The sequence below is a fragment of the Petromyzon marinus genome, chromosome 9, assembly GCF_048934315.1.
Source record: "Petromyzon marinus isolate PM22_M1 ecotype Great Lakes invasive population chromosome 9, UKy_Petmar_22M1.pri1.0, whole genome shotgun sequence".
Classification (NCBI taxonomy): Eukaryota; Metazoa; Chordata; class Hyperoartia; order Petromyzontiformes; family Petromyzontidae; genus Petromyzon; species Petromyzon marinus.
Window position 1 is genome coordinate 17167206 of NC_133675.1, and position 19643 is coordinate 17186848.

At 44.5% G+C, this 19643-nt stretch overlaps 1 protein-coding gene across 1 annotated transcript; it reads left to right on the forward strand.

Annotated features, from left to right (window-relative positions):
* Nucleotides 1-1016: 1016 nt before the first annotated feature.
* Nucleotides 1017-19294, forward strand: RNF4 (ring finger protein 4). Its single transcript, XM_032950239.2, has 7 exons — nt 1017-1654; nt 9489-9612; nt 11368-11444; nt 12151-12163; nt 13816-14056; nt 15884-15989; nt 18334-19294. The coding sequence occupies exons 1-7, from the start codon at nt 1496-1498 to the stop codon at nt 18481-18483; spliced, it is 870 nt and encodes a 289-aa protein (XP_032806130.2). The 5' UTR covers nt 1017-1495; the 3' UTR covers nt 18484-19294.
* The last annotated feature ends 349 nt before the right edge of the window (nt 19295-19643 follow it).

The window sequence follows — 19643 nt, forward strand, 5'->3', positions numbered from 1 at the left end:
TGGTTCTTTCGGTAAAGTCACGTAGGTATAAAATAAATCACGACGTTTCGGTCTGCTGCCTCAGCATTGGCAGCAGCAGACCGAAACGTCGTGATTTATTTTAGCAGCAGACCATGATTTCCCACCTGATGACGGACGCTGGTGTTGCGCCCGAAACGTCGTAATTTATTTTATACCCACGTGACTTTACCGAAAGAACCAAAGAGAATGGATTTCTGCAGTCACGAAAGCTTCAAATCAAGATTTTAACGTCGATTTTTGTTTGATGGCCAATTTAGTGAACCATAGTTTGTTGAGTTAGACCACGTGGTAGTTTTATGCAAAGCTTCCTGTCATTGACCCTCCACCACCCGACAGGATTGTTACGTTTAAAGACAAGTAAAGTATATATCTATTATTTATACGTGCCAATGTATTGGCCAAATTGTGCTCGCTGGTGGTGGCTGCAAGACTTTCATGACGTGTTAATGTTGTGCTTCAGTCATGAAAAGTCTCAAGCAAACATTTTTGATTTTTTATTAAGGTGTTTATCACTTGATCATTGGCAACTATTGATGTACCAATGTATACGTCTGTTTACACAACTAATCAGAATTAAAAAAAATGCAATTCTCGTCAGGCCCCGCAGTGTAAACTAGCGCGGTGTCCAACTCGCTGTATCCACCCTCTCTTATGTGCTGTGACGAAGGGCCATTGCCCGAAACGTCGCCTATTATACGTATAACAAAAATGTGCTCTTCGAAGGCCAGTGTTGTGGACGAATCTGTCGGTTGTCGCTGCGCAGCGTGATAAAGCGCTGCGTTATAAAGCGTAGCGTGATAAAGCACTGCGTGGCGTGATAAAGCGCTGTGTTATAAAGCGTAGCGTGATAAAGCGCTGCGTTATAAAGCGTAGCGTGATAAAGCGCTGTGTTATAAAGCGCTGTGTTATGTAGCGTAGCGTTATAAAGCGCTGCGTTATAAAGCGTAGCGTGATAAAGCGCTGTGTTATAAAGCGCTGTTATAAAGCGAAGCGTAGCGTGATAAAGCGCTGCGTTATAAAGCGTAGCGTGATAAAGCGCTGTGTTATAAAGCGCTGCGTGATAAAGCGTAGCGTAGCGTGATAAAGCGCTGCGTAGCGTGATAAAGCGCAGCGTGATAAAGCGCTGCGTGACAAAGCGCTGCGACATTGGCATCGCAGAGTACAGTGCGGCGACGTCCATGGGGGGGTTCCCCCTCCCGTCGTCGTCCAGGCGGCGTCAGAGCCGCCCCGTGACGTCACATCCGTGACGGAAGGCGACGCGCGCCTGCGCGTGCGCGTCACCACCACTCGGGCCTTCTCCTGCTGCCCGCTCCGTGCACGGCGAGCGCCTCGCGGCGCCTCCTCTCCCCGTCTCTCTTGTACCTCTCGCCATCACCACCATCATAATCTCCCTCCTCCCCCACCCCAGCCACTCTCTGCGTTGTCGCTCCTCCGCGTTCCCGCGCCGTTCTTCCTCGCCGCTGATGTTAGCGTCATGAGCTCGGAGTGCGGCCCGGGACTCGCGGAGGAGGAGGAGGTGGCGGCGGCGTCGCAGCAGCAGCAGCGACCCCAGGAGCAGGCGAGGGGACGGGGTCCGAAGCGGGCATCACGACGAAGACGGCGCGATGGAGAAGACCCTCGTCACCCGCGCGTGGTAAGGACCTCGTCTCACGGCGGGCAGGGACCTAGTCTCACGGGGCAGGGTCCCAGTCCTACGGGGCAGGGTCCCAGTCCTACGGGGCAAGGTCCCGGGGTTAGGACCGATTCTCACTGGACCGAAACCACAGGCCGGAGGCCCGGTATCACGGGGGCAGGAACGCGGTGACACGGTGGCGACATCGCTAGGACAACACCGTGCCAACAAGGGCAGAATAAGCGGTACAACAACACCATCCATGATGGGGAAGACGCTGTGAAATTCTTGAGAGAGGGAACTGGGCATGGCGCGCATTCGGAATTTGAATGGAGGTTCTCAACAGAACTGTTAATCTCCGGCAGCCTGCACCACCACACACCCGCGACTCGTCGTGTAACTCACGGCAGCTAACGCGCGGCTGTACCGTGCTGCTCGGGACGATGGAACTTTGGGGACGGATGCTTTTTTCACAGTCGCAGCCGTTCACGTTGCATGGCTGCTTAGCGGCCATAACGGTGACGTGACCGCACAATTATGCCCCGATCATTCGCGTTGTTGTTGTTGTTTCACTCTGCGTGGCTCTTTGTATGAGCTACGTTTTACTGGTAGGAACGAAGTTGTAAACTGAGTGTACTAGCCTGCAATAGATTAATGTGTCCGTCCGTCCCCTTTCAATACTTTAACGAAGTGAAATCTCGTGCTGTTGGGTGTAAAATCAGCAATAGACAGCGCAGAGACTTGTCCTACCAGCCCACCCTGCAGGGACCTGTTAAATGCACGCACGCACGCACACACGGCTAAAACTGGAACTTGAAACTCGTTGATGGGTAGCCTGGATCCGGGAGGGGGGAGATGCGAGAGGTCGCAGAGAGGTTCGGGACGGCGGTGTCTGAAGACAAACCAACCACCTTCACCGGTTATCGGCGTTGTAGCTTTAAGATGAAGTACTTGTGGGTCATTGTTGATGCATTAGTGTACCGTCTAAGTTGAGGTTTGAATCTGACGAGAGTGGATGTGCGGTGGTACGTCTTTGGGTGAAGTAAGTTGTGGGGATGCGGAGCAGCCCATGTTATGTTTCGTTGCCCTACCGCAGTCTACAGCTGGAGTTACGTGTCCCGTACACAGCGTTGCAACTGCCTGCAACTTAATAGCATTATTTTAAATGTTGTGCCGCATCCACCCCACGTTACACGCTGCCGCTGCTGTTTCGCAACACGGTGACATGCGACTGAGTCACTTTGGGCAGAGCCACGCGGACAGAGGCTGGGAGACTACTCTGGAGTCCACTCTCCCCCATTGCCTCCCTCGGGGTTCGCAGACAAAGCCTGGCCAAAGAGAGGAAGGAGGAGGGGGGAAGAGGAGGGAGGTGTGTGCCCTGCGTAGCCATTGTGTACAATGAGACATTCTAGGTATCGATAATTAACGTGCAGGGGCAGTAATTAGGCCGATTGCTAATTACTTACCGGGGGAACGTCGAACTCGAAATGCCGTCGTTGTGGGTTTTCTATCCAACACAACCGGTGTGCTGAACTCGTCACGAATTAGCATGTGTTGCTGGCGTGACAACCCCTTACTAATTGGGTGTCGGGTGGTGGCGGGTTTAACAACACATGTTTACGCGATCTAACCCAAAAAACCTCTGAGGGATAAATTAGTCAGCTCAGTGCTCTTAAAAAACAACACTCGTGAACAATTGTAGCCTTTAAAGAAGAGAAACATAATCGGCGACATTTCAGCTAAGTGGCCCTTCTTCAGAGCGCTTACATTTGTAAAAAAAAACCCCAGCCACATCGGATTAGAATGACATGTTTGGTTTGGTACGGTGCGAAAGAAGTTCTACTTAAATGAACATGTGAACCCCAAGCAGCCATATGAGTGCCTGCTGCTTAGCGATGATCGACTTCAGCATCGGCGTGGACAGAGTTGTGACTTGTAGAGCCATGGCCATCCACCGTTAGTGCTGCGTCATTTGGACAACAACATCCACTTAAGCTCTCGGGTTTATCATAGGGCTGAACGGTTAATCGATTTCAAATCGAAATCGCAATTTGAAACAATTCGATTAGCAAATCGCAAAGGCTGCGATTTTTTGCGATTTGAAAAGTCCTATTACTTACTTATTGGAATTGTTTTATTTTTGTTATAACTTTATTTAACTTAACAATTGTTCTATGTTTGATTGTTCTTTTTCAATTAAGACATTTTAATAAATACATGTTGGAAGCAATTCATATATTTTAAGTTCTCATCCTTGCATTAGAATATACAGTATAGAGCAATTTAAAGCTTTCGTGACTGCAATGATTCATCTTCTTTGGTTCTTTCGGTAAAGTCACGTAGAATGAGAATAAAATAATAAATTGATAAAATAAAATAACACAATAATATTCTCACGACGTTTCGGCCACAACACAAGCGGCCTTCATCAGGTGAAGGGACGAGACTGTCTGGTAGGACAGCGCTGGAGTGAAAGAGCCACGTTCAGATCATGGCTTTTAAGCTGTGAGAGGAACAAAGTGCCTTGACAAAGGAATTAGCATATAATTTACCATTGAAATGGCTGAATGATTAGCTTGTGACTGGTCACAGAAATAGTTATGTTAAAAGTTAAAGCATACACATCTGCAGAGGCACCCCTTGACAATGGAATTAGCATAGAATTTAGCATTGAAATAGCTAAGTTAAAGCATACACATCCGCAGAGGAACCCCTTGACAATGGAATTAGCATAGAATTTAGCATTGAATTAGCTGAGTGATTAGCTTGTAACTGCTTACAGAAATAGCTACGTTAAAGTCAGACCATACACATTCACCGAGGCACTTAGTACAAATCAAACAGGAGAATTTAGCATTGAAATAACTAGGCGAATTTAGCATTGAAATAACTGAGTGATTAGCTAGTGACTGGTCACAGAAATGACTATGTTGAAGTCAAGGCCTACACATCTGAGCTATTCACAGTACTATATAGTGAACCAATAAAAACTAAAATATAAATTACCTTAATGTTATCAATAAACTCTATATTCTCCAATCAGCTAAGCTACCAACAATAAGTCGTTATATATCACAATGCTATATGGCGAAAAAATGGGTGGATTCTTACCCTCAACTTTAGCACCACGGATAGCTACGGGCCCCGTTCAGACGGACGAGTTCGTCCATGGTCGGAACAGAGGAGGGGGAGAGAGACAGCTGCGAGGCCCTAGTATACTCCATGTTGTAAAACCATACCATTAACCGTGGTGTGAGAGGTATTAAGAGGCAATGCTGGCGAAAGAGCTGCGGTCTGAAGGTCATCGTAAAAATACAATTAATTAAGAACAGAAATGATTTAAAACATCTTTCCAGTGGTTACTAAGCCAGAATCCATCTTCTCGGTTGAAATTGTCTCTGTGCTTGTATATGTGAATGGTCTCATGAACGAATCTCTCATGGTAGCCGGTTGGTTTGCAAAGAACCTCCGTCTTGGAGAAGTCAATGTCATGTGAGCCCACTGAATTATAACAGTGATCTGCCACGGCAGAGGAGTTCGTCCTACCATGTTTCAAGTCTGCTTTATGTTCGCGGATGCGGTCCGAGATATGTCTTTTGGTTTCTCCAATGTAGCTACTACCACAGAGGCACTTTAGTTTGTAAACGCCCGGGTACTGTATGTCTGGAACAGCATCTTTTACAGATGGAACTAAATCACGGATTTTATGTACTGTGTTGAATCGGACCTGGATCTTGTGTTTATTCAGGATTTTGGAGATCTTTTTAGTGACCCCTGCAATGTAGGGTAAGGTGATGGTTTTGAGTGGCTCCACAAGAGGATCCTTCTTCATGACTGGAGTGATGGCTTTGCGGATTGTGTAGTCGGAGTAGCCATTAGCCCTGAGAGCCTGGCGTACGTGCTTGAGTTCACTGGTAATGTGTTCCTGGTCGGAAATGCATTGGGCTCTATGGTATAGAGTCTTGATGAGGGAGTTCTTCTGGGATGGATGGTGGTGGGAATCCGGTTTCAAGTAAGCATCTGTATGGGTAGCTTTCCTGTAGACAGAGTGGCTCATTGAACCATCATGTCTCCTTTTAATTAAGACATCCAAAAAGGGGTAGTTTGCCATCTTTTTCGACCTCCATGGTAAATCTGATGGCTGGGTGTATGGAATTGATGTGGTCGCGGAATTGGTCTAGAGCAGGCTGGCCATGTGGCCAGATGACAAAGGTGTCATCAACGTACCTCTTCCATAAGGTCGGGCGTAGAGTGGCAGTCTGGATGGCGTCAGTTTCAAATTTTTCCATGAAAACGTTGGCTACAACCGGAGATAGGGGGGAGCCCATTGGGGTGCCCTCAGTTTGTTTGTAGAAAGTTCCATTCCAGGTGAAGTATGTGTTGGTTAAGCAATGTCTCACCAGGGGGGGTACATCAGTATGCAGTCCTTGATGAACCAGGTCTTCAATGATAGCGATGGTGTCAGGTACCGGGACTTTGGTGAACAAGGACACCACATCAAAACTGACAAGCAGGTCGTTTGGGGACAGGGAAATGCCTTGGATTGTCGATACCAGGTGAGTAGAATTTAGTACCGCAGAGGTGGTTTTTCCAGTGAAAGGTCGCAGTATATCAGCAAGAAAACGTGCCAGTTTGTAGGTGGGGGAGCTGATAGTAGAGACGATGGGACGAAGGGGTGTATCTTCTTTGTGTATCTTTGGAAGGCCATATAATCTTGGTGGTCTGGCAGCAGAGGGTTTCAACGAGAACTGTTTGATCTCATCAATTAATGCTGTTGAATCAGAGATGATTTTGTTCGTTTTGGTGACCAGGCTGTTGGTGGTTTATTGGTTCACTATATAGTACTGTGAATAGCTCAGATGTGTAGGCCTTGACTTCAACATAGTCATTTCTGTGACCAGTCACTAGCTAATCACTCAGTTATTTCAATGCTAAATTCGCCTAGTTATTTCAATGCTAAATTCTCCTGTTTGATTTGTACTAAGTGCCTCGGTGAATGTGTATGGTCTGACTTTAACGTAGCTATTTCTGTGAGCAGGTACAAGCTAATCACTCAGCTATTCCAATGCTAAATTCTTTGCTAATTCCATTGTCAAGGGTTGCCTCTGCGGATGTGTATGCTTTAACTTAGCTATTTCAATGCTAAATTCTATGCTAATTCCATTGTCAAGGGGTGCCTCTGCGGATGTGTATGCTTTAACTTTTAACATAACTATTTCTGTGACCAGTCACAAGCTAATCATTCAGCCATTTCAATGCTAAATTATATGCTAATTCCTTTGTCAAGGCACTTTGTTCCTCTCACACAGCTTAAAAGCCGTGATCTGAACGTGGCTCTTTCACTCCAGCGCTGTCCTACCAGACAGTCTCGTCCCTTCACCTGATGAAGGCCGCTTGTGTTGTGGCCGAAACGTCGTGAGAATATTATTGTGTTATTTTATTTTATCAATTTATTATTTTATTCTCATTCTACGTGACTTTACCGAAAGAACCAAAGAAGACAGTATAGAGCAGTTGATATTTTGATGGTATCATGTGGTAATGCTCCATCACATGTGTAGTGACATCACGGGATGTCACTGTGTAATGTCGGCCCTAGAGAGGCACGGCGTGCGATGTTATTGTCATCGCGGACACCACTACGATGTGGGTGTAGTACCGGCCCTGGAGAGGCACTGCGTGCGATGTTATTGTCATCGCGGACACCACTACGATGTGGGTGTAGTACCGGCCCTGGAGAGGCACTGCGTGCGATGTTATTGTCATCGCGGACACCACTACGATGTGGGTGTAGTACCGGCCCTAGAGAGGCACTGCGTGCGATGTTATTGTCATCGCGGACACCACTATGATGTGGGTGTAGTACCGGCCCTAGAGAGGCACGGCGTGCGATGTTATTGTCATCGCGGGCACCACTATGATGTGGGTGTAGTACCGGCCCTAGAGGGGCTCGGTGAGCGCTGATCGATAGCGCTGGATGGCACCACGCTCGGCGTGCAGTGCCGACCCCTACAGGATAGGGTTTGGGAGTGCCGGCCATGGAAATAGGGTTACTAAAGAACGTGACCCGTTGAGTCTACACAGGGGCCCCCAAGTGGGGGCTAGGGGTGGTCACGTGTCAGGGTCGAGATCCTGCTCAAGGATTCTCGAAGGTGGTCGTGACCAAGGGTGGAGCTCGCCAGCCACGCCGCAGAGGATATAGGCCGGGTCCCCCAGAGGGACTGGCTGTTGTTGTTCATCCTGAATAATCCTTCGTCTATGTCCTACGTTCTACCGAGTCTCCAACGTGGACCTGGACCCAAGCTGTGGTCCGGTCCGTAGTAGCTAGTTACGGTGTAATTAGTGTAATTAGCCTGGTGGTCCACCACCATAGGTTGTTATCCTATTGAGGGGCAGTTACCCCGTGTGTTGGTGTTACTAAATGTGTTGCCTCCAAACAGTACGTCTGCGACTCAGTTGAACTCACTACACTTGTTTACACAGTGAATATTGAACTGAAGCTTGACTTAAACATTTTTTATTGCAAATCAAATCTCAATATCTGTCAGAAAAAGCGCAATTAGATATTTTCCCCAAATCGTTCGGCCCTAGTTTATAGGTAACTGCTTGCCTATAAAATGTTAGCAGCCATAAGTGGTGTAAATTCCACATTGCTATTGTAAGGGCCTATCTTTTTGTAAGGACAACCCATGCTGATATTTAGCATAATGTAAAAAAAGGGAACGGTACAATGACCGTTGCCTGTTCCTGTGCTATGTGTACATGCTCTCATTTAAGGTGTAATTCCTATAACACTGTCGGCATAACAACATACAATACTCTATACATTATATACATAATATAATTTTGTTACAGTATATCACAGTGCTACTGTTTGAAAACTCATCTTTGCATTCAGTTGTGTTGTCTGCTGTGGTTTGCAGTGTACCGTACATATGGTAGTACAATACAGCACCATGGGAAACGGGCACATGATATTACGACCACTCATGCCGAGTTATGGAGTGCCGTGGAAAGAATGTTTCCTTGGCCTTTTTGTGCCGTCCCAGTTGAATGATGTAGGATGGGACTGAATGTTTGTGCTCGGCAGGTAATGTTGCTGCCAGTATTTGTCCGTTGCTGTAACATACCGATGATCCCTTTATACCCTGCCACACTCCGCCCCCGGACTACCGTGGGTCAATTTGTAAGTGGCCCACGGTGCCCGTTTTTCCACGAGCACGGTCGACGTTAACACCGATGGTGTACGGGGCTCTGTTCCCAGCTGAAAAAAGGTTTTGAAAATATTGGCTGACCGTGCTCGATTGCGTTTGGATTCGTGCAGTCCTCTGGTCCTTATGCATCTCGCGTGCGTTAAATGTTTTTGTTTGCAGTGTTTGTCTACACCATTTCTCGCATTTTCTTACAGTGGAGAGTTCGTCTTATCAGTGACTCCTATTATCTGCAGCCAGAATATATCAGCATATATGCCTATTATCTATTGGATAGAAAGCATCTGTAATCTACGGCTCTTTCACAGGTAACAGAAATCGCCCAGAAGTGGTGGCACGCAATTGCGTGTGTTTTTGTGGCACCCAAGCAAATGCCGTCGTTAGTGAATTCTGGTAATCAGCTTTTGCAGAGAATAGGTGTCACGTGACATTTTTTTCCGAATATCCACATTTATTCACAGTCGTCTTCCCCTGTGGAGTCATGATAGTGATGGATATGATAATTATGGTGGCATTAATGATGGTGTTGGTGATGTGATTGATGATTTGATAATAATAACTCTGATTTATAGTGCACACAACAGGTGGTGTGCAGCAAATTCCTAATGCGATGCCTATTGTTGATGTTCTTATTGTCCCTTCAGACACGCAAAAGGAAGTTAAATCACAGCGGTCTGTCAGGATCGACGCGACAGATTTGGGACAACCCTGCAGATATGGAAACTCACGGCTCTATCCTGCTGCCAAATTCAGAAGTGGAACATGTAGGTTAGTATTTTTGTTTGTAAAAAAAATATTACAGCAACAGCCAAGTAGCCGTGTCCCACAACCAAGCAATATTATTTAGTTGGTGGAGAGGGCTCTTGTGGGATTATGTTCACAGATGTGTGCCACAGCAGTGACTAAACTAGAGGCTAACAAAGTTGTGGTAGAAGTAGCCGTGTGGCTCGGAGACCAGTGCACTGGGACAGCTACTCTGAAATCCTGGGTTTGAATCTTTCGGTGCAGCTGCCCATGATTAAACCAGGCCCGCTAGCATCGCAAGTTGACTGCAGACAAGTTGGGCTTTGCATGTAATTTGATCAAAATATCTGAGAGATAAACATTAATTTGACTCGGTGCAACAAATAACCTCCCTCCATAAAGTCTCACCCTCTTTCCTTAGATGGCATGACATACATATCCTCCTTTAGATAGCGTTTATGCATGTGGTCATGGTAAGTCATTTTAGACCTTGAAAATTGTATTTCAGCTAATGTTATTGATACCATGTAACCTCACCAGTTGATGTGCAACTCACACTATCGCACCTTCTGGCTTTAGAGCCTTCCCTGTCTCTCTGCTACTGCACTAATCTGCTGCACCATGGCTGTGGTGAACCAGCCCGACGTGTCTCAGGGAGCCCTAGGTTCTTGCACCATAGAAGCTGAGCAGCGCCACTGACAGCACACACAATGAACGAGTCGAGCCTCGTTACAATTCGAGTTTGACGTTTTTGCTGATTAAAGCGACACGTAATGGGCACCTCATTAGCCCGGGCTTTTTCTCTGCTGGCCTTGTGTCAGATTTGGATTGTTTGGGAGCCCAGCGTATCACGGATTGGTTGCGGCTCATCACGGCAAATAGCAAGTGGAAAACCAACCACACCGTGAGAGCCCCAGACTGGCTCAGATGTGCCAGAGGAAAGCGGTAGACTTTGTCACCAACCTTCTGGGTGCCATTCGAATGCCTGCATTACTAACCTGGCTTTTCATATCCTTAACCAACTTTAACAATATCTGAATTGTGGGGAAAACCGCTCAGACATGAAAGTGCATGCAGGCTGGGAACAAGTTATACGAGTAATATGCACGAAAGATGATTTCTACATACGTCACTTGACATGCAGGGCATAATGAGAGCGAGTTCATGTTCATGATGGTGCTTTTTGCTGTTTGGAAATCACCTATTGCTTGTATTGTTTCTCGTTTTCCATTCTGTTCAGACACCCCACCCTTTTCAAGTGTATCTTCATTATTATATCTACAGTACATTATTTTTATTTTCTGCTAAAAATACCCAAGTTTATTGTATCCTGTGAAAATCTTAGCAGTCTCTAAATGCACCTGTAGTTCAAAATCTAGAAGCTTCATTTCAGGTTACTTTGATAAGGTCAAGTTCGCTGAACCCATACCCTTACAAAACACCTTTTCAAGTGTCTCTTCATTATTATAGCTACAGTACATTTTTTTATGTTCTGCTAAAAATACCCAAGTTTATTGTATCCTGTGAAAATCTTAGCAGTCTCTAAATGCACCTGTAGTTCAAAATCCAGAAGCTTCATTTCAGGTTACTTTGATAAGGTCAAGTTCGCTGAACCCATACCCTTACAAAACATGTCTCCTTCCTCAAACTGCTGTCTCTTAATGACAGTGCTATATGTTTACGCCTCCAATGGGGCTTGATCTAGTCCAACAAAAATACTGCATGCAACGCATCTGTTCACCTGCGATTTCATAACCCCACGCACATTTTGTTTGACAGACGTTGTTGACCTCACAAGTGAAACAACGCTTGTGGATGCTGATGTTGTGGATCTAACAAGTTTAGACACCACCGAGGTGAGTGCTTCTCACCATTCCTGGTAGATTCACTGCATTCCCCGGTGTGCCTTTGTGTTGCTAAACTATCAATGGTTGCATCCTAAATTAATGTGAATGGTTTTAATAAAGTACCATCAAATGGTGAATTTGACGATAAGTGAATACAAAAAAAATGGCTCTAATTGCATTGAACGATACACTGGAACATCTATCTCTCCGTGGCTGTCTTCACGGTCATGAAAGCATCTTCCATGTGGGACTGGCCAGACCACAACATGCATGTCCTCAAACGCGAGGCATGTACCATGAATTGAAAAGGCAGAGCATTTTAAAGGTGTGCCAATGGTTTCAATAAAGGGGCCAGTTGAAGTGACTTCAGAAGTAGTTCCGTGATATCCTATTCTGGGGTCATTCTCTGACACAAGGTGATACACTGCTTGCTTTCAGAGTTCCACTTGGAAATGTCCTCATCTCTGGAATATAGCACGTTTAGAGCGAAAGGAACATAGCAACAGATGTGTTGAATCACTCTGATGTTGTTGACAGTCCTTTTGAGGCACGTTGTGATATCTGTGTTGTAAAAATCTTGTCAGGCAAGCTCGGTCCCATTTTGTTGGTATTTTAAAGTAAGCTTGTTTATATAGTTTTATGACAATTCATTCAATTGTTTTGTTGTAATTGTCATGCTTTTGTCCTTTACATATTCCCAACTGTTTTATGAAAGATCATAGATGTCGGTAAGTGATACACATATCGCTCTTGCACCTTTTTGGCATTATCCACGGTTGTGGATATGTGATGAATGACAATACTCTGTCGCTGTTGATTAGAGCATTCGGAACAGGAGATCGTGATGGTAGTATCGCTTTAAATAGCAGTTATTTGATCATTTGCATGAATGATCGCCTATGCAAGCAGTCGGGGTGAATCGGTGATGTCAGTGGTCAGGAGAGCACACTGCACCGAGTTCAGTTTCGGGCCACGGCCAACATCAGTGGCGAGTGATACCTGAACCTGTCCTAGGTCCTGTTACCCACTTGCACTTCACGTGCCTGTACTGACCAGCTTAGTGAAGTATGGTCAAGCAAGCACCTGTGACCGACAGGGTATGGGAAGGCCTTCATCCAGCAGTGGATTGGCAGAGTGCTGTAAATGGTTATTGTTTAATGTAAGCACTCTTAACCATCCACATTTCAGGGTGTGTTGGAGGACTGGAAGTCCACTGATAATCAATCCATGAATCCTGCAAAGGACATTTATGGATAAGACCATCCAGGCAGGGGAATTCCCCTTATTTGTAGCTCTCATTGTTTTTCAAAGTAATGATGGGAAACATGTTCATTTTAAGAATAAAATTTGAGGAAATAAAAAAATGTCAGTGGCTGTATAAAAGCAAGGCCGGCAACAAGAGAGCCAGCGCAAGAAACACTGGACTTATGGTTCAGTGTTTGTGGGATTCATGTTGTGCAGTACCACCGGAGTGCTCTGAGATATTTTTAAAACTATCAAGTACAGGCCAGCCTCAGTCACGCATCACACATTGGAGAAGCTCGCCACGTTCATCCTTGACAATGCCTTTTGGCAGAAAAATCTATAAATACATTATTTTTTATATTTATCCAGAAAAGACACACTTAGTCCAATTATGATCATTCTGCATTGGGTCTCTATTTTAAGACAGTTTCAGACAATTTTAGTGTTTATACGTGGGAGGAAACCGGAGCATACGGAGGAAACCCATGCGTGCGATGGTGCAACACTCTATCCTCGTGCAGATGAAAATGTGTGGAGATTAGTGTACTTGCTCTTCTGCCTTCTGTCAGAGCAGTGTGGTAGCCCAACGGTCATGAGAACCGAGTTTCACAACATTTGTGCGGTCAACCAACCTTCGTCTTCACTACTGAATTAGAGGCATGCAGCATAGCCTCCACCAGCTTGCCATTTATTTTATATATATTTATGTAGTTTTCCCAGTGTCTCACCCCATGTCTCATTTACCGCGTGACACATTCACTCAGTGTCTCGCGAGTGTTTGTGGGAGTAGTTGAGGCTTGCCTCAGTATTTTGTATCGACTAAATCTGCATTCATAAGTACTTTCTTGCATTACTTTCCCAATAGACAGCGTGTTAGTTTCTCTGGTAACTCGTGGGAATTGTAAGAATTGTATTTACCGCTGCGTAATAGACTCCCAATGGTCGTGCAGCACACGACTGCGCTTTAACAAATATGCATGGCAGCCTGTGTACCCTACAAATACATGCAGTGTGACATTCATATTCGCTCATCTGTAAGTGTATTGAAGGACTCACATTTAAAAATGTTTGCTTTTGTTCATTCATTTGCACTCCCCGATTGTTTTTGTTATGCTCAACTTGTCTGTCCTAACAGAGTCCGATCATTCCATGATTGAAGTACAAAGACAACAGAGTGAGGAGGTGGAAGAGGATGAGGATAGATTGGAGGTTTTGGAAAGGGAGTTTCCAGAGATTAGGTTTTTGCGGGAGGATAATTCGTCCGAAGAGGTGACGATAAGGGAAGAGCCAGGGCAACTGGTCCAGCCAATGCTGCTCATCAGTGACGAGGAGGATGGAGAGGTCCAACTTCTCTCACCGGCCGGGCCCAGCACAAGGTATAATTACTTACTGGGAGATGAATATTAACTTTTTATTTGGAAGATATATTTTAAATGTTTTGTGAAGATTACTGAAAGTCCTTCCATTGTGGAGAAAGCCCTGCCATCTGCAGTGCGGTGTAAGCACTGCTCTTAACCACATAATTCGCACTCGGAGCAATGTTCCATTGTCCTCTTGTGAAGACTGATTGCCACGGTTACATTTCTAAGTAAATGTTAAATGTATATGGTCATATTTTTCACGTAAACGTTTTTTTAGGTTAATGCTATGGGGTTCATAAGAATATACTCAGGATACCCCTTAACACGTGTCCCTTATTTTGTTATTAACGTCTTATTGATTTTGAAAAGTGACACAAATAATTGGAAAATGTTAAAGTTTAATTGACAAAGGGGTCAGCCTCTAAAGGCAAACTGTTTATAAGGGTTTGGAGATGGACGTCGCCCAAGTGTATCAAGAACACGGTGAAGCACGGGCGGTGCACGAGTGCCAATGCAGCAACAATGCCAATGCAGCAACAATGCCAATGAAGCAACAATGCCAATGAAGCAACAATGCCAATGCAGCCACAATGCCAAACGCTGCGGATGCGGCTGCATTGGCATTGTTGCTTCATTGGCATTGTTGCTGCATTCGCATTGTTGCTGCATTGGCACTCATGCACCGCCCATGCTCCTGGTGCTGTTGATACACCTGGGCTACGCCCATCCCCAAACCTTTATAAACTGTTTGCCTTTAGAGGCTGACTCCTTTGCCTGATGACAACCGCTTGTGTTGCGATCGAAACGTCGTGATTGATTTTATTTCTAACTATGTGACTTTACCGAAAGAACCAAAGAGTATGGATTCCTGCAGTCATGAAAGCTTCAAATCAAGATCTAATTGACAAATTGATATTTTACCATGACATCCTGTAAAGTGACAATGCTAGACCACACACGAGCCTGAGAGTATCAGAAGCAATGGAGTTGCATAGTTTGAGAAGTCTTCGAATGCCAAATCCACTGTACAGCCCAGATCTGACACCTTCAAATCTTCAATAACTTGACCTTTTGAAGGAGATTACGTCACGCACAATGAGATGAAGTTGTGTGGTGACGTAATGTTGTTGATTAATATATACATTTTAAACATGAATCCGCTTGGGACTTAGTGCCCTCTACCGTCAGGCCTGCCTCACCTGGTTTTACTTCCCTGTTTGCCGCTTCTCCTGAGCGGGTGACGCTATGAGTCTTTGAAGTCACGCAATGGTCAGAGGCCCATGCAATTAATGAGAAGCTGTATTGCAGGTTGTTGGCCGAGCCTTTGCAAAGAACTGCCCAAGTCTTCCAGGATACATTTTTTACGGCAACACACCAATAATAACCCAATATTGGCATACTATCATCTTTATGATAGTTTTTGTGGGCCCCACTTCTTATACAGAAAGAGCTAATGCAGTAACGCTTTCAATAGTTACAAAGAGTAAGCAAAAGGCGCAAAGCATATTGTGTTCACATGTTCTACAAAATGAGACTTTATCACGTCATGCATTCCTTGCAAATGACATCATTGATATTTAAAATGGGAGTATTAGAAAATATGGGAGATGAGGTGTTATTATGTAATAGTTGATCATGAGTTCCGAGTCGCTTCTGCCCAGGCAACCCGCGGGTTTCCCAAATGTGTTTGCAGTGCGAACCTGTCCACTCAACAGATTGGCCATTTACTGTAACTGTGCTGTTGATTTTTTTTTGCGGAAAAACAGCGGGGAGCCTTCATTGATGTGAAATGGCCAGTGCTGAAAAGACCTTCAACATTCATCAGAATTGACGTGTCCACAGGTCCAGCACGACAGCCCGGGCGGCTGGGGCTCAGGGTGCAGAGAAACCTGCGAGTGAACCCGAGACCACCATTTCCTGTCCGCTGTGTCTGGATGAGCTGAATCAGGTTGGTGCCGCCATTACGTCTCCGCAACTTGCGTTGTGTGCGTTGTCTTGACTGCCGAGCCACGCAAAGCGATGCGGTCCCACGCTGCGCTCGCAGCGTGTCCATGCCGCTACGATGTGAATCTCCGCTACGTGGGCCGGTCGGCCTCGTGTGCACGCGCTTCACACTTGATTCTGGATTCACATTTTGAGTCGAGACACATTTTTTTTATATTTGTTCTCTGCAACGGTAGATCCAATCGTATATATATCCTGACATTCCACTCAATTAATTTCAGATACTCAAGTGAACACTAAACCAGTAAATGCAGCACAGTGTCTGGTGATACTGAATTGGCAGTTGTACACAAGTGCAAATAACAAACAAAAACCTCAAAAACATTCGTCAATAACACGTCCTTAAAACAACAACGTATATACAATAGGTGACATCTCGGGAAATGGCCCTCTAGAATCCATAGAGAGGCCAGAAAGGCCGTGGCTGACCGACTCGGCCTCTGGCCTCCTCTCTGTGCTGTCAAGGAGGCCCATTGCCTCAAGTGCCGTCTGCTATATACATTTTCTCTTCAAGGCCGCAGTGTTGTTGACGAATGTCAGTTTTTTTAATAAATGTTGCATTTTTCTCCCATTTGAAAGGTTTTCTTACAGTTATTGTGGGCAGTATCCTTATCCACATTCTGATTTAACACCCAAAATGATTATCTTAAGAACAAAAGTTGGCAACATTTCGTGGCATATATGAAGAACCCCAAGGAATTCTGCGAGATGGAGAGGGTGAAAGTTGTAATATCACGCTAAGGTCATCGTACCTGCGTTTTGTGGCACGTGCCTGTGACGTCGTTACAAAAACACCGTCTCAGCATTGCTCCACCATGCCCCATGGTTTGTCAGCAAAGACGAAGTGCCAGAATCCTCATTGCACACAAGGACTACTACGTTGGTAGCAGTGCTCTCCACATCAAGACAAAAAGTGGGCACATTTGTCAGATGGGTGGCTTGATAAGTTGTGTTGGATATTAAGTGGGTCTCCCAACATCTGTAGGCACAATGAGGCTTGTTGCAGTGCTGTTTGGTTTTGTAAACTTCCTTCACCTCCACCACCCGACTTGCCTCCGAATAGCATGGTTGGCTGCGTACGCTGCGAAAGAAGATCAACATACATACAGTTGACTATTAAGTTTGTGTATAAGATCCTCCGTGTTTGTTTTCTTGAGTACTTTGAGTTAATTTGTTCTAAAAGAGAAAAATAGTTTAGACACGAAGAATTGCACAACCCAGTGCTTTGATTTCGTTTCATCTTTAGGTTTTGTATTTTTCAGTTGAAATTATCCTACAATGTGATTTTTGTTACAATTTTAATAATGTTATTTTCTAATTCATATTTTAGCTGTAGTTTTTCAGCATCTCATCTTTTATTTCTCAGAATTTTAGGTTTCATGTGTGAATTTTGTAACTTTCATTTTGCATTACAAGTTTCTGAATCAGACAGAGTGAAAATATAACCCAATTGGGAGAGGTGATGATGGGACGTGTAATGACGAAGATAGGAGCAGGTTTGAGCACGGTAGAGACACAAAACTAATATAGACCTGGAGTTGGGATAGAACCAGAAGAAAGGCAACAGGAGAACTCAGGTAAAACAGAGTTCGACATTCACAGGATCAGAATGGATGTGGAACAAAGGCAAAACAAATGTTAAAAGATTTGAGAAGGTTTTGAGTTCATATTTTGGTCAAGGTCGACTAGGCTCATCCCTCTGCAGTTGATAAAGCGAGTAATACTTTGTGGAAAGTTTAACAGTTATAATTCTCTGAGATGCCATGGGAATGTGGAATTTCCACCGATGGTTCAGGACTGTTGCCCTTATTGTGCATCTCAGGAGTTGTAATAGTTTAATACACATGAATACATAATCTTAGCTTTGCACTTAAATGAAATTATACAGAATATTAAATAGTGAATTGCTAGAATGTTGGTGTTTGATGTCTTTAACATTGTTTTGTACTCTGTACAAATATGACAAAACATAAATGTGGGCTGCATAGTCACGAACCGTGAGATGGACTGGTGTAAGTGTTGGTGCTTGCTGTCACGCCCAGCATGACAGGAATGCACAAAGACTGCATCAGCTGTGTCTTATCACTCGTGACATGATAAACTCGCCTTCAATTTCAGTGGGCAGAGTGGAATCACAATATATGTATTAATTGCCTGTGTTAAACTAACACTTTAATATATTGCACATTTATAGATTGTGAGTGTGCATAATTAAGAGAAACTTGGACTTTTAGTGGTTGAAGTTCCAAAAGCAAGTCTTTCTCAATTGCTGTTTTGTCTTTATACAGGTGCACATGAGTGGTCGACTGATGTGTTCCACGGTTTGTGGCCACGTCTTCTGCAGCGTTTGCATCCGAGATGCAATAAAATCCATGGCCAAGTGTCCTTTTTGTCGAAAAAAATTGACTCTCAAGCAATACCACCCAATCTACATCTGAAAATTATAACTCGCGCACATCTCGGGAACTTCCAATTGTGCGCAGATACCGGTCACCCCAAACATGCGCATTTGAAGGGCATTGCTACCTGATGTTTGTGCGTGTGCGTGCATTAAGTGCACGACTCCTCACCACGCGCTTAAGCAATACCAACCAGTCAGAGACAACTGCAACCAATGGACGTCGAACGGGAGTCAACAGCTGGTGTATATACAATGAATAATAATACATGATGTTCATGCAATGGACATGACCCACCTTCAGACAATGCCCCCCCCACCACCTACAAACCTCTTACCATCCTGATCGACTTGACACTTGGCTTCCAGGCCCCAGCCCCTTCACAAACGCTTAGAATGTGACTTTTCTATCCAGGTGTTTTGTTTAGATATAGTTTATTGCATTAAAATATAACAGATAGAAACATACATTTGGGGTTAGGTAATTGCCATTTTTATGTTGTAATTACTTTGCTTTATACCTGTTCACGTTTTGTAAGAGTTGCACATAAAAGATGGTTGTGTACTGGGTACATGGATTTGAGCAGGGATACATATTGGCTTGACATCCATTACTGATGAGTGTTTTGCTTTGGATGACGTCATTCATTTTATCTTGATCTGAAAATGCACAGTCCATGTATATTAATAAATGAACAAGAATATACACATACAATGCGTTTGCCAGGTTATTGGCCTGGAAGCATGGATGGTTCGCTTTCAACTTTATGATTATCTTTGTGTACAATTTTGAAATGTTCTTAATGTCTTGTGGTAATAAAGAGCTTTGAGAACTGTGCTTTTCATTTTAACACAGTCCCAAGTTTTGTTTTAATTAACTAAAGACATTAACCATTATGCAATCAGCTTGTAATTACATGGTTACATCAGGAACACAAATGAAAATAAATCACTGTGATGCTTGGCATTACATTGCATTTAAGAAATGGAATTCACATGGAAAATAGAACTGATGTAGCACAATCACATCATAATCAAAAGGAACAAGGCCCATTTAAGACGGTGGTTTCCAAAATCAAATTGCGTACAGATCAGAAAGAAGCTTTCAAGGACAACAGCTCTTCTGTAGATAAAAAAACATTTGCCTATTGCGATTTGTTCCAGATCTTCAGCGCATGACAGTGCGTGCTCTGCTGCTGT

Bases quoted from the DNA above. Each gene is read 5' to 3' on its own strand.
- RNF4 (XM_032950239.2), top strand. From the start codon at position 1,496: ATGAGCTCGGAGTGCGGCCCGGGACTCGCGGAGGAGGAGGAGGTGGCG. The intron at 1,655-9,488 runs GTAAGGACCTCG...TTGTCCCTTCAG, and splicing joins ACCCTCGTCACCCGCGCGTG to ACACGCAAAAGGAAGTTAAA. The intron at 9,613-11,367 runs GTTAGTATTTTT...TTTGTTTGACAG, and splicing joins TTCAGAAGTGGAACATGTAG to ACGTTGTTGACCTCACAAGT.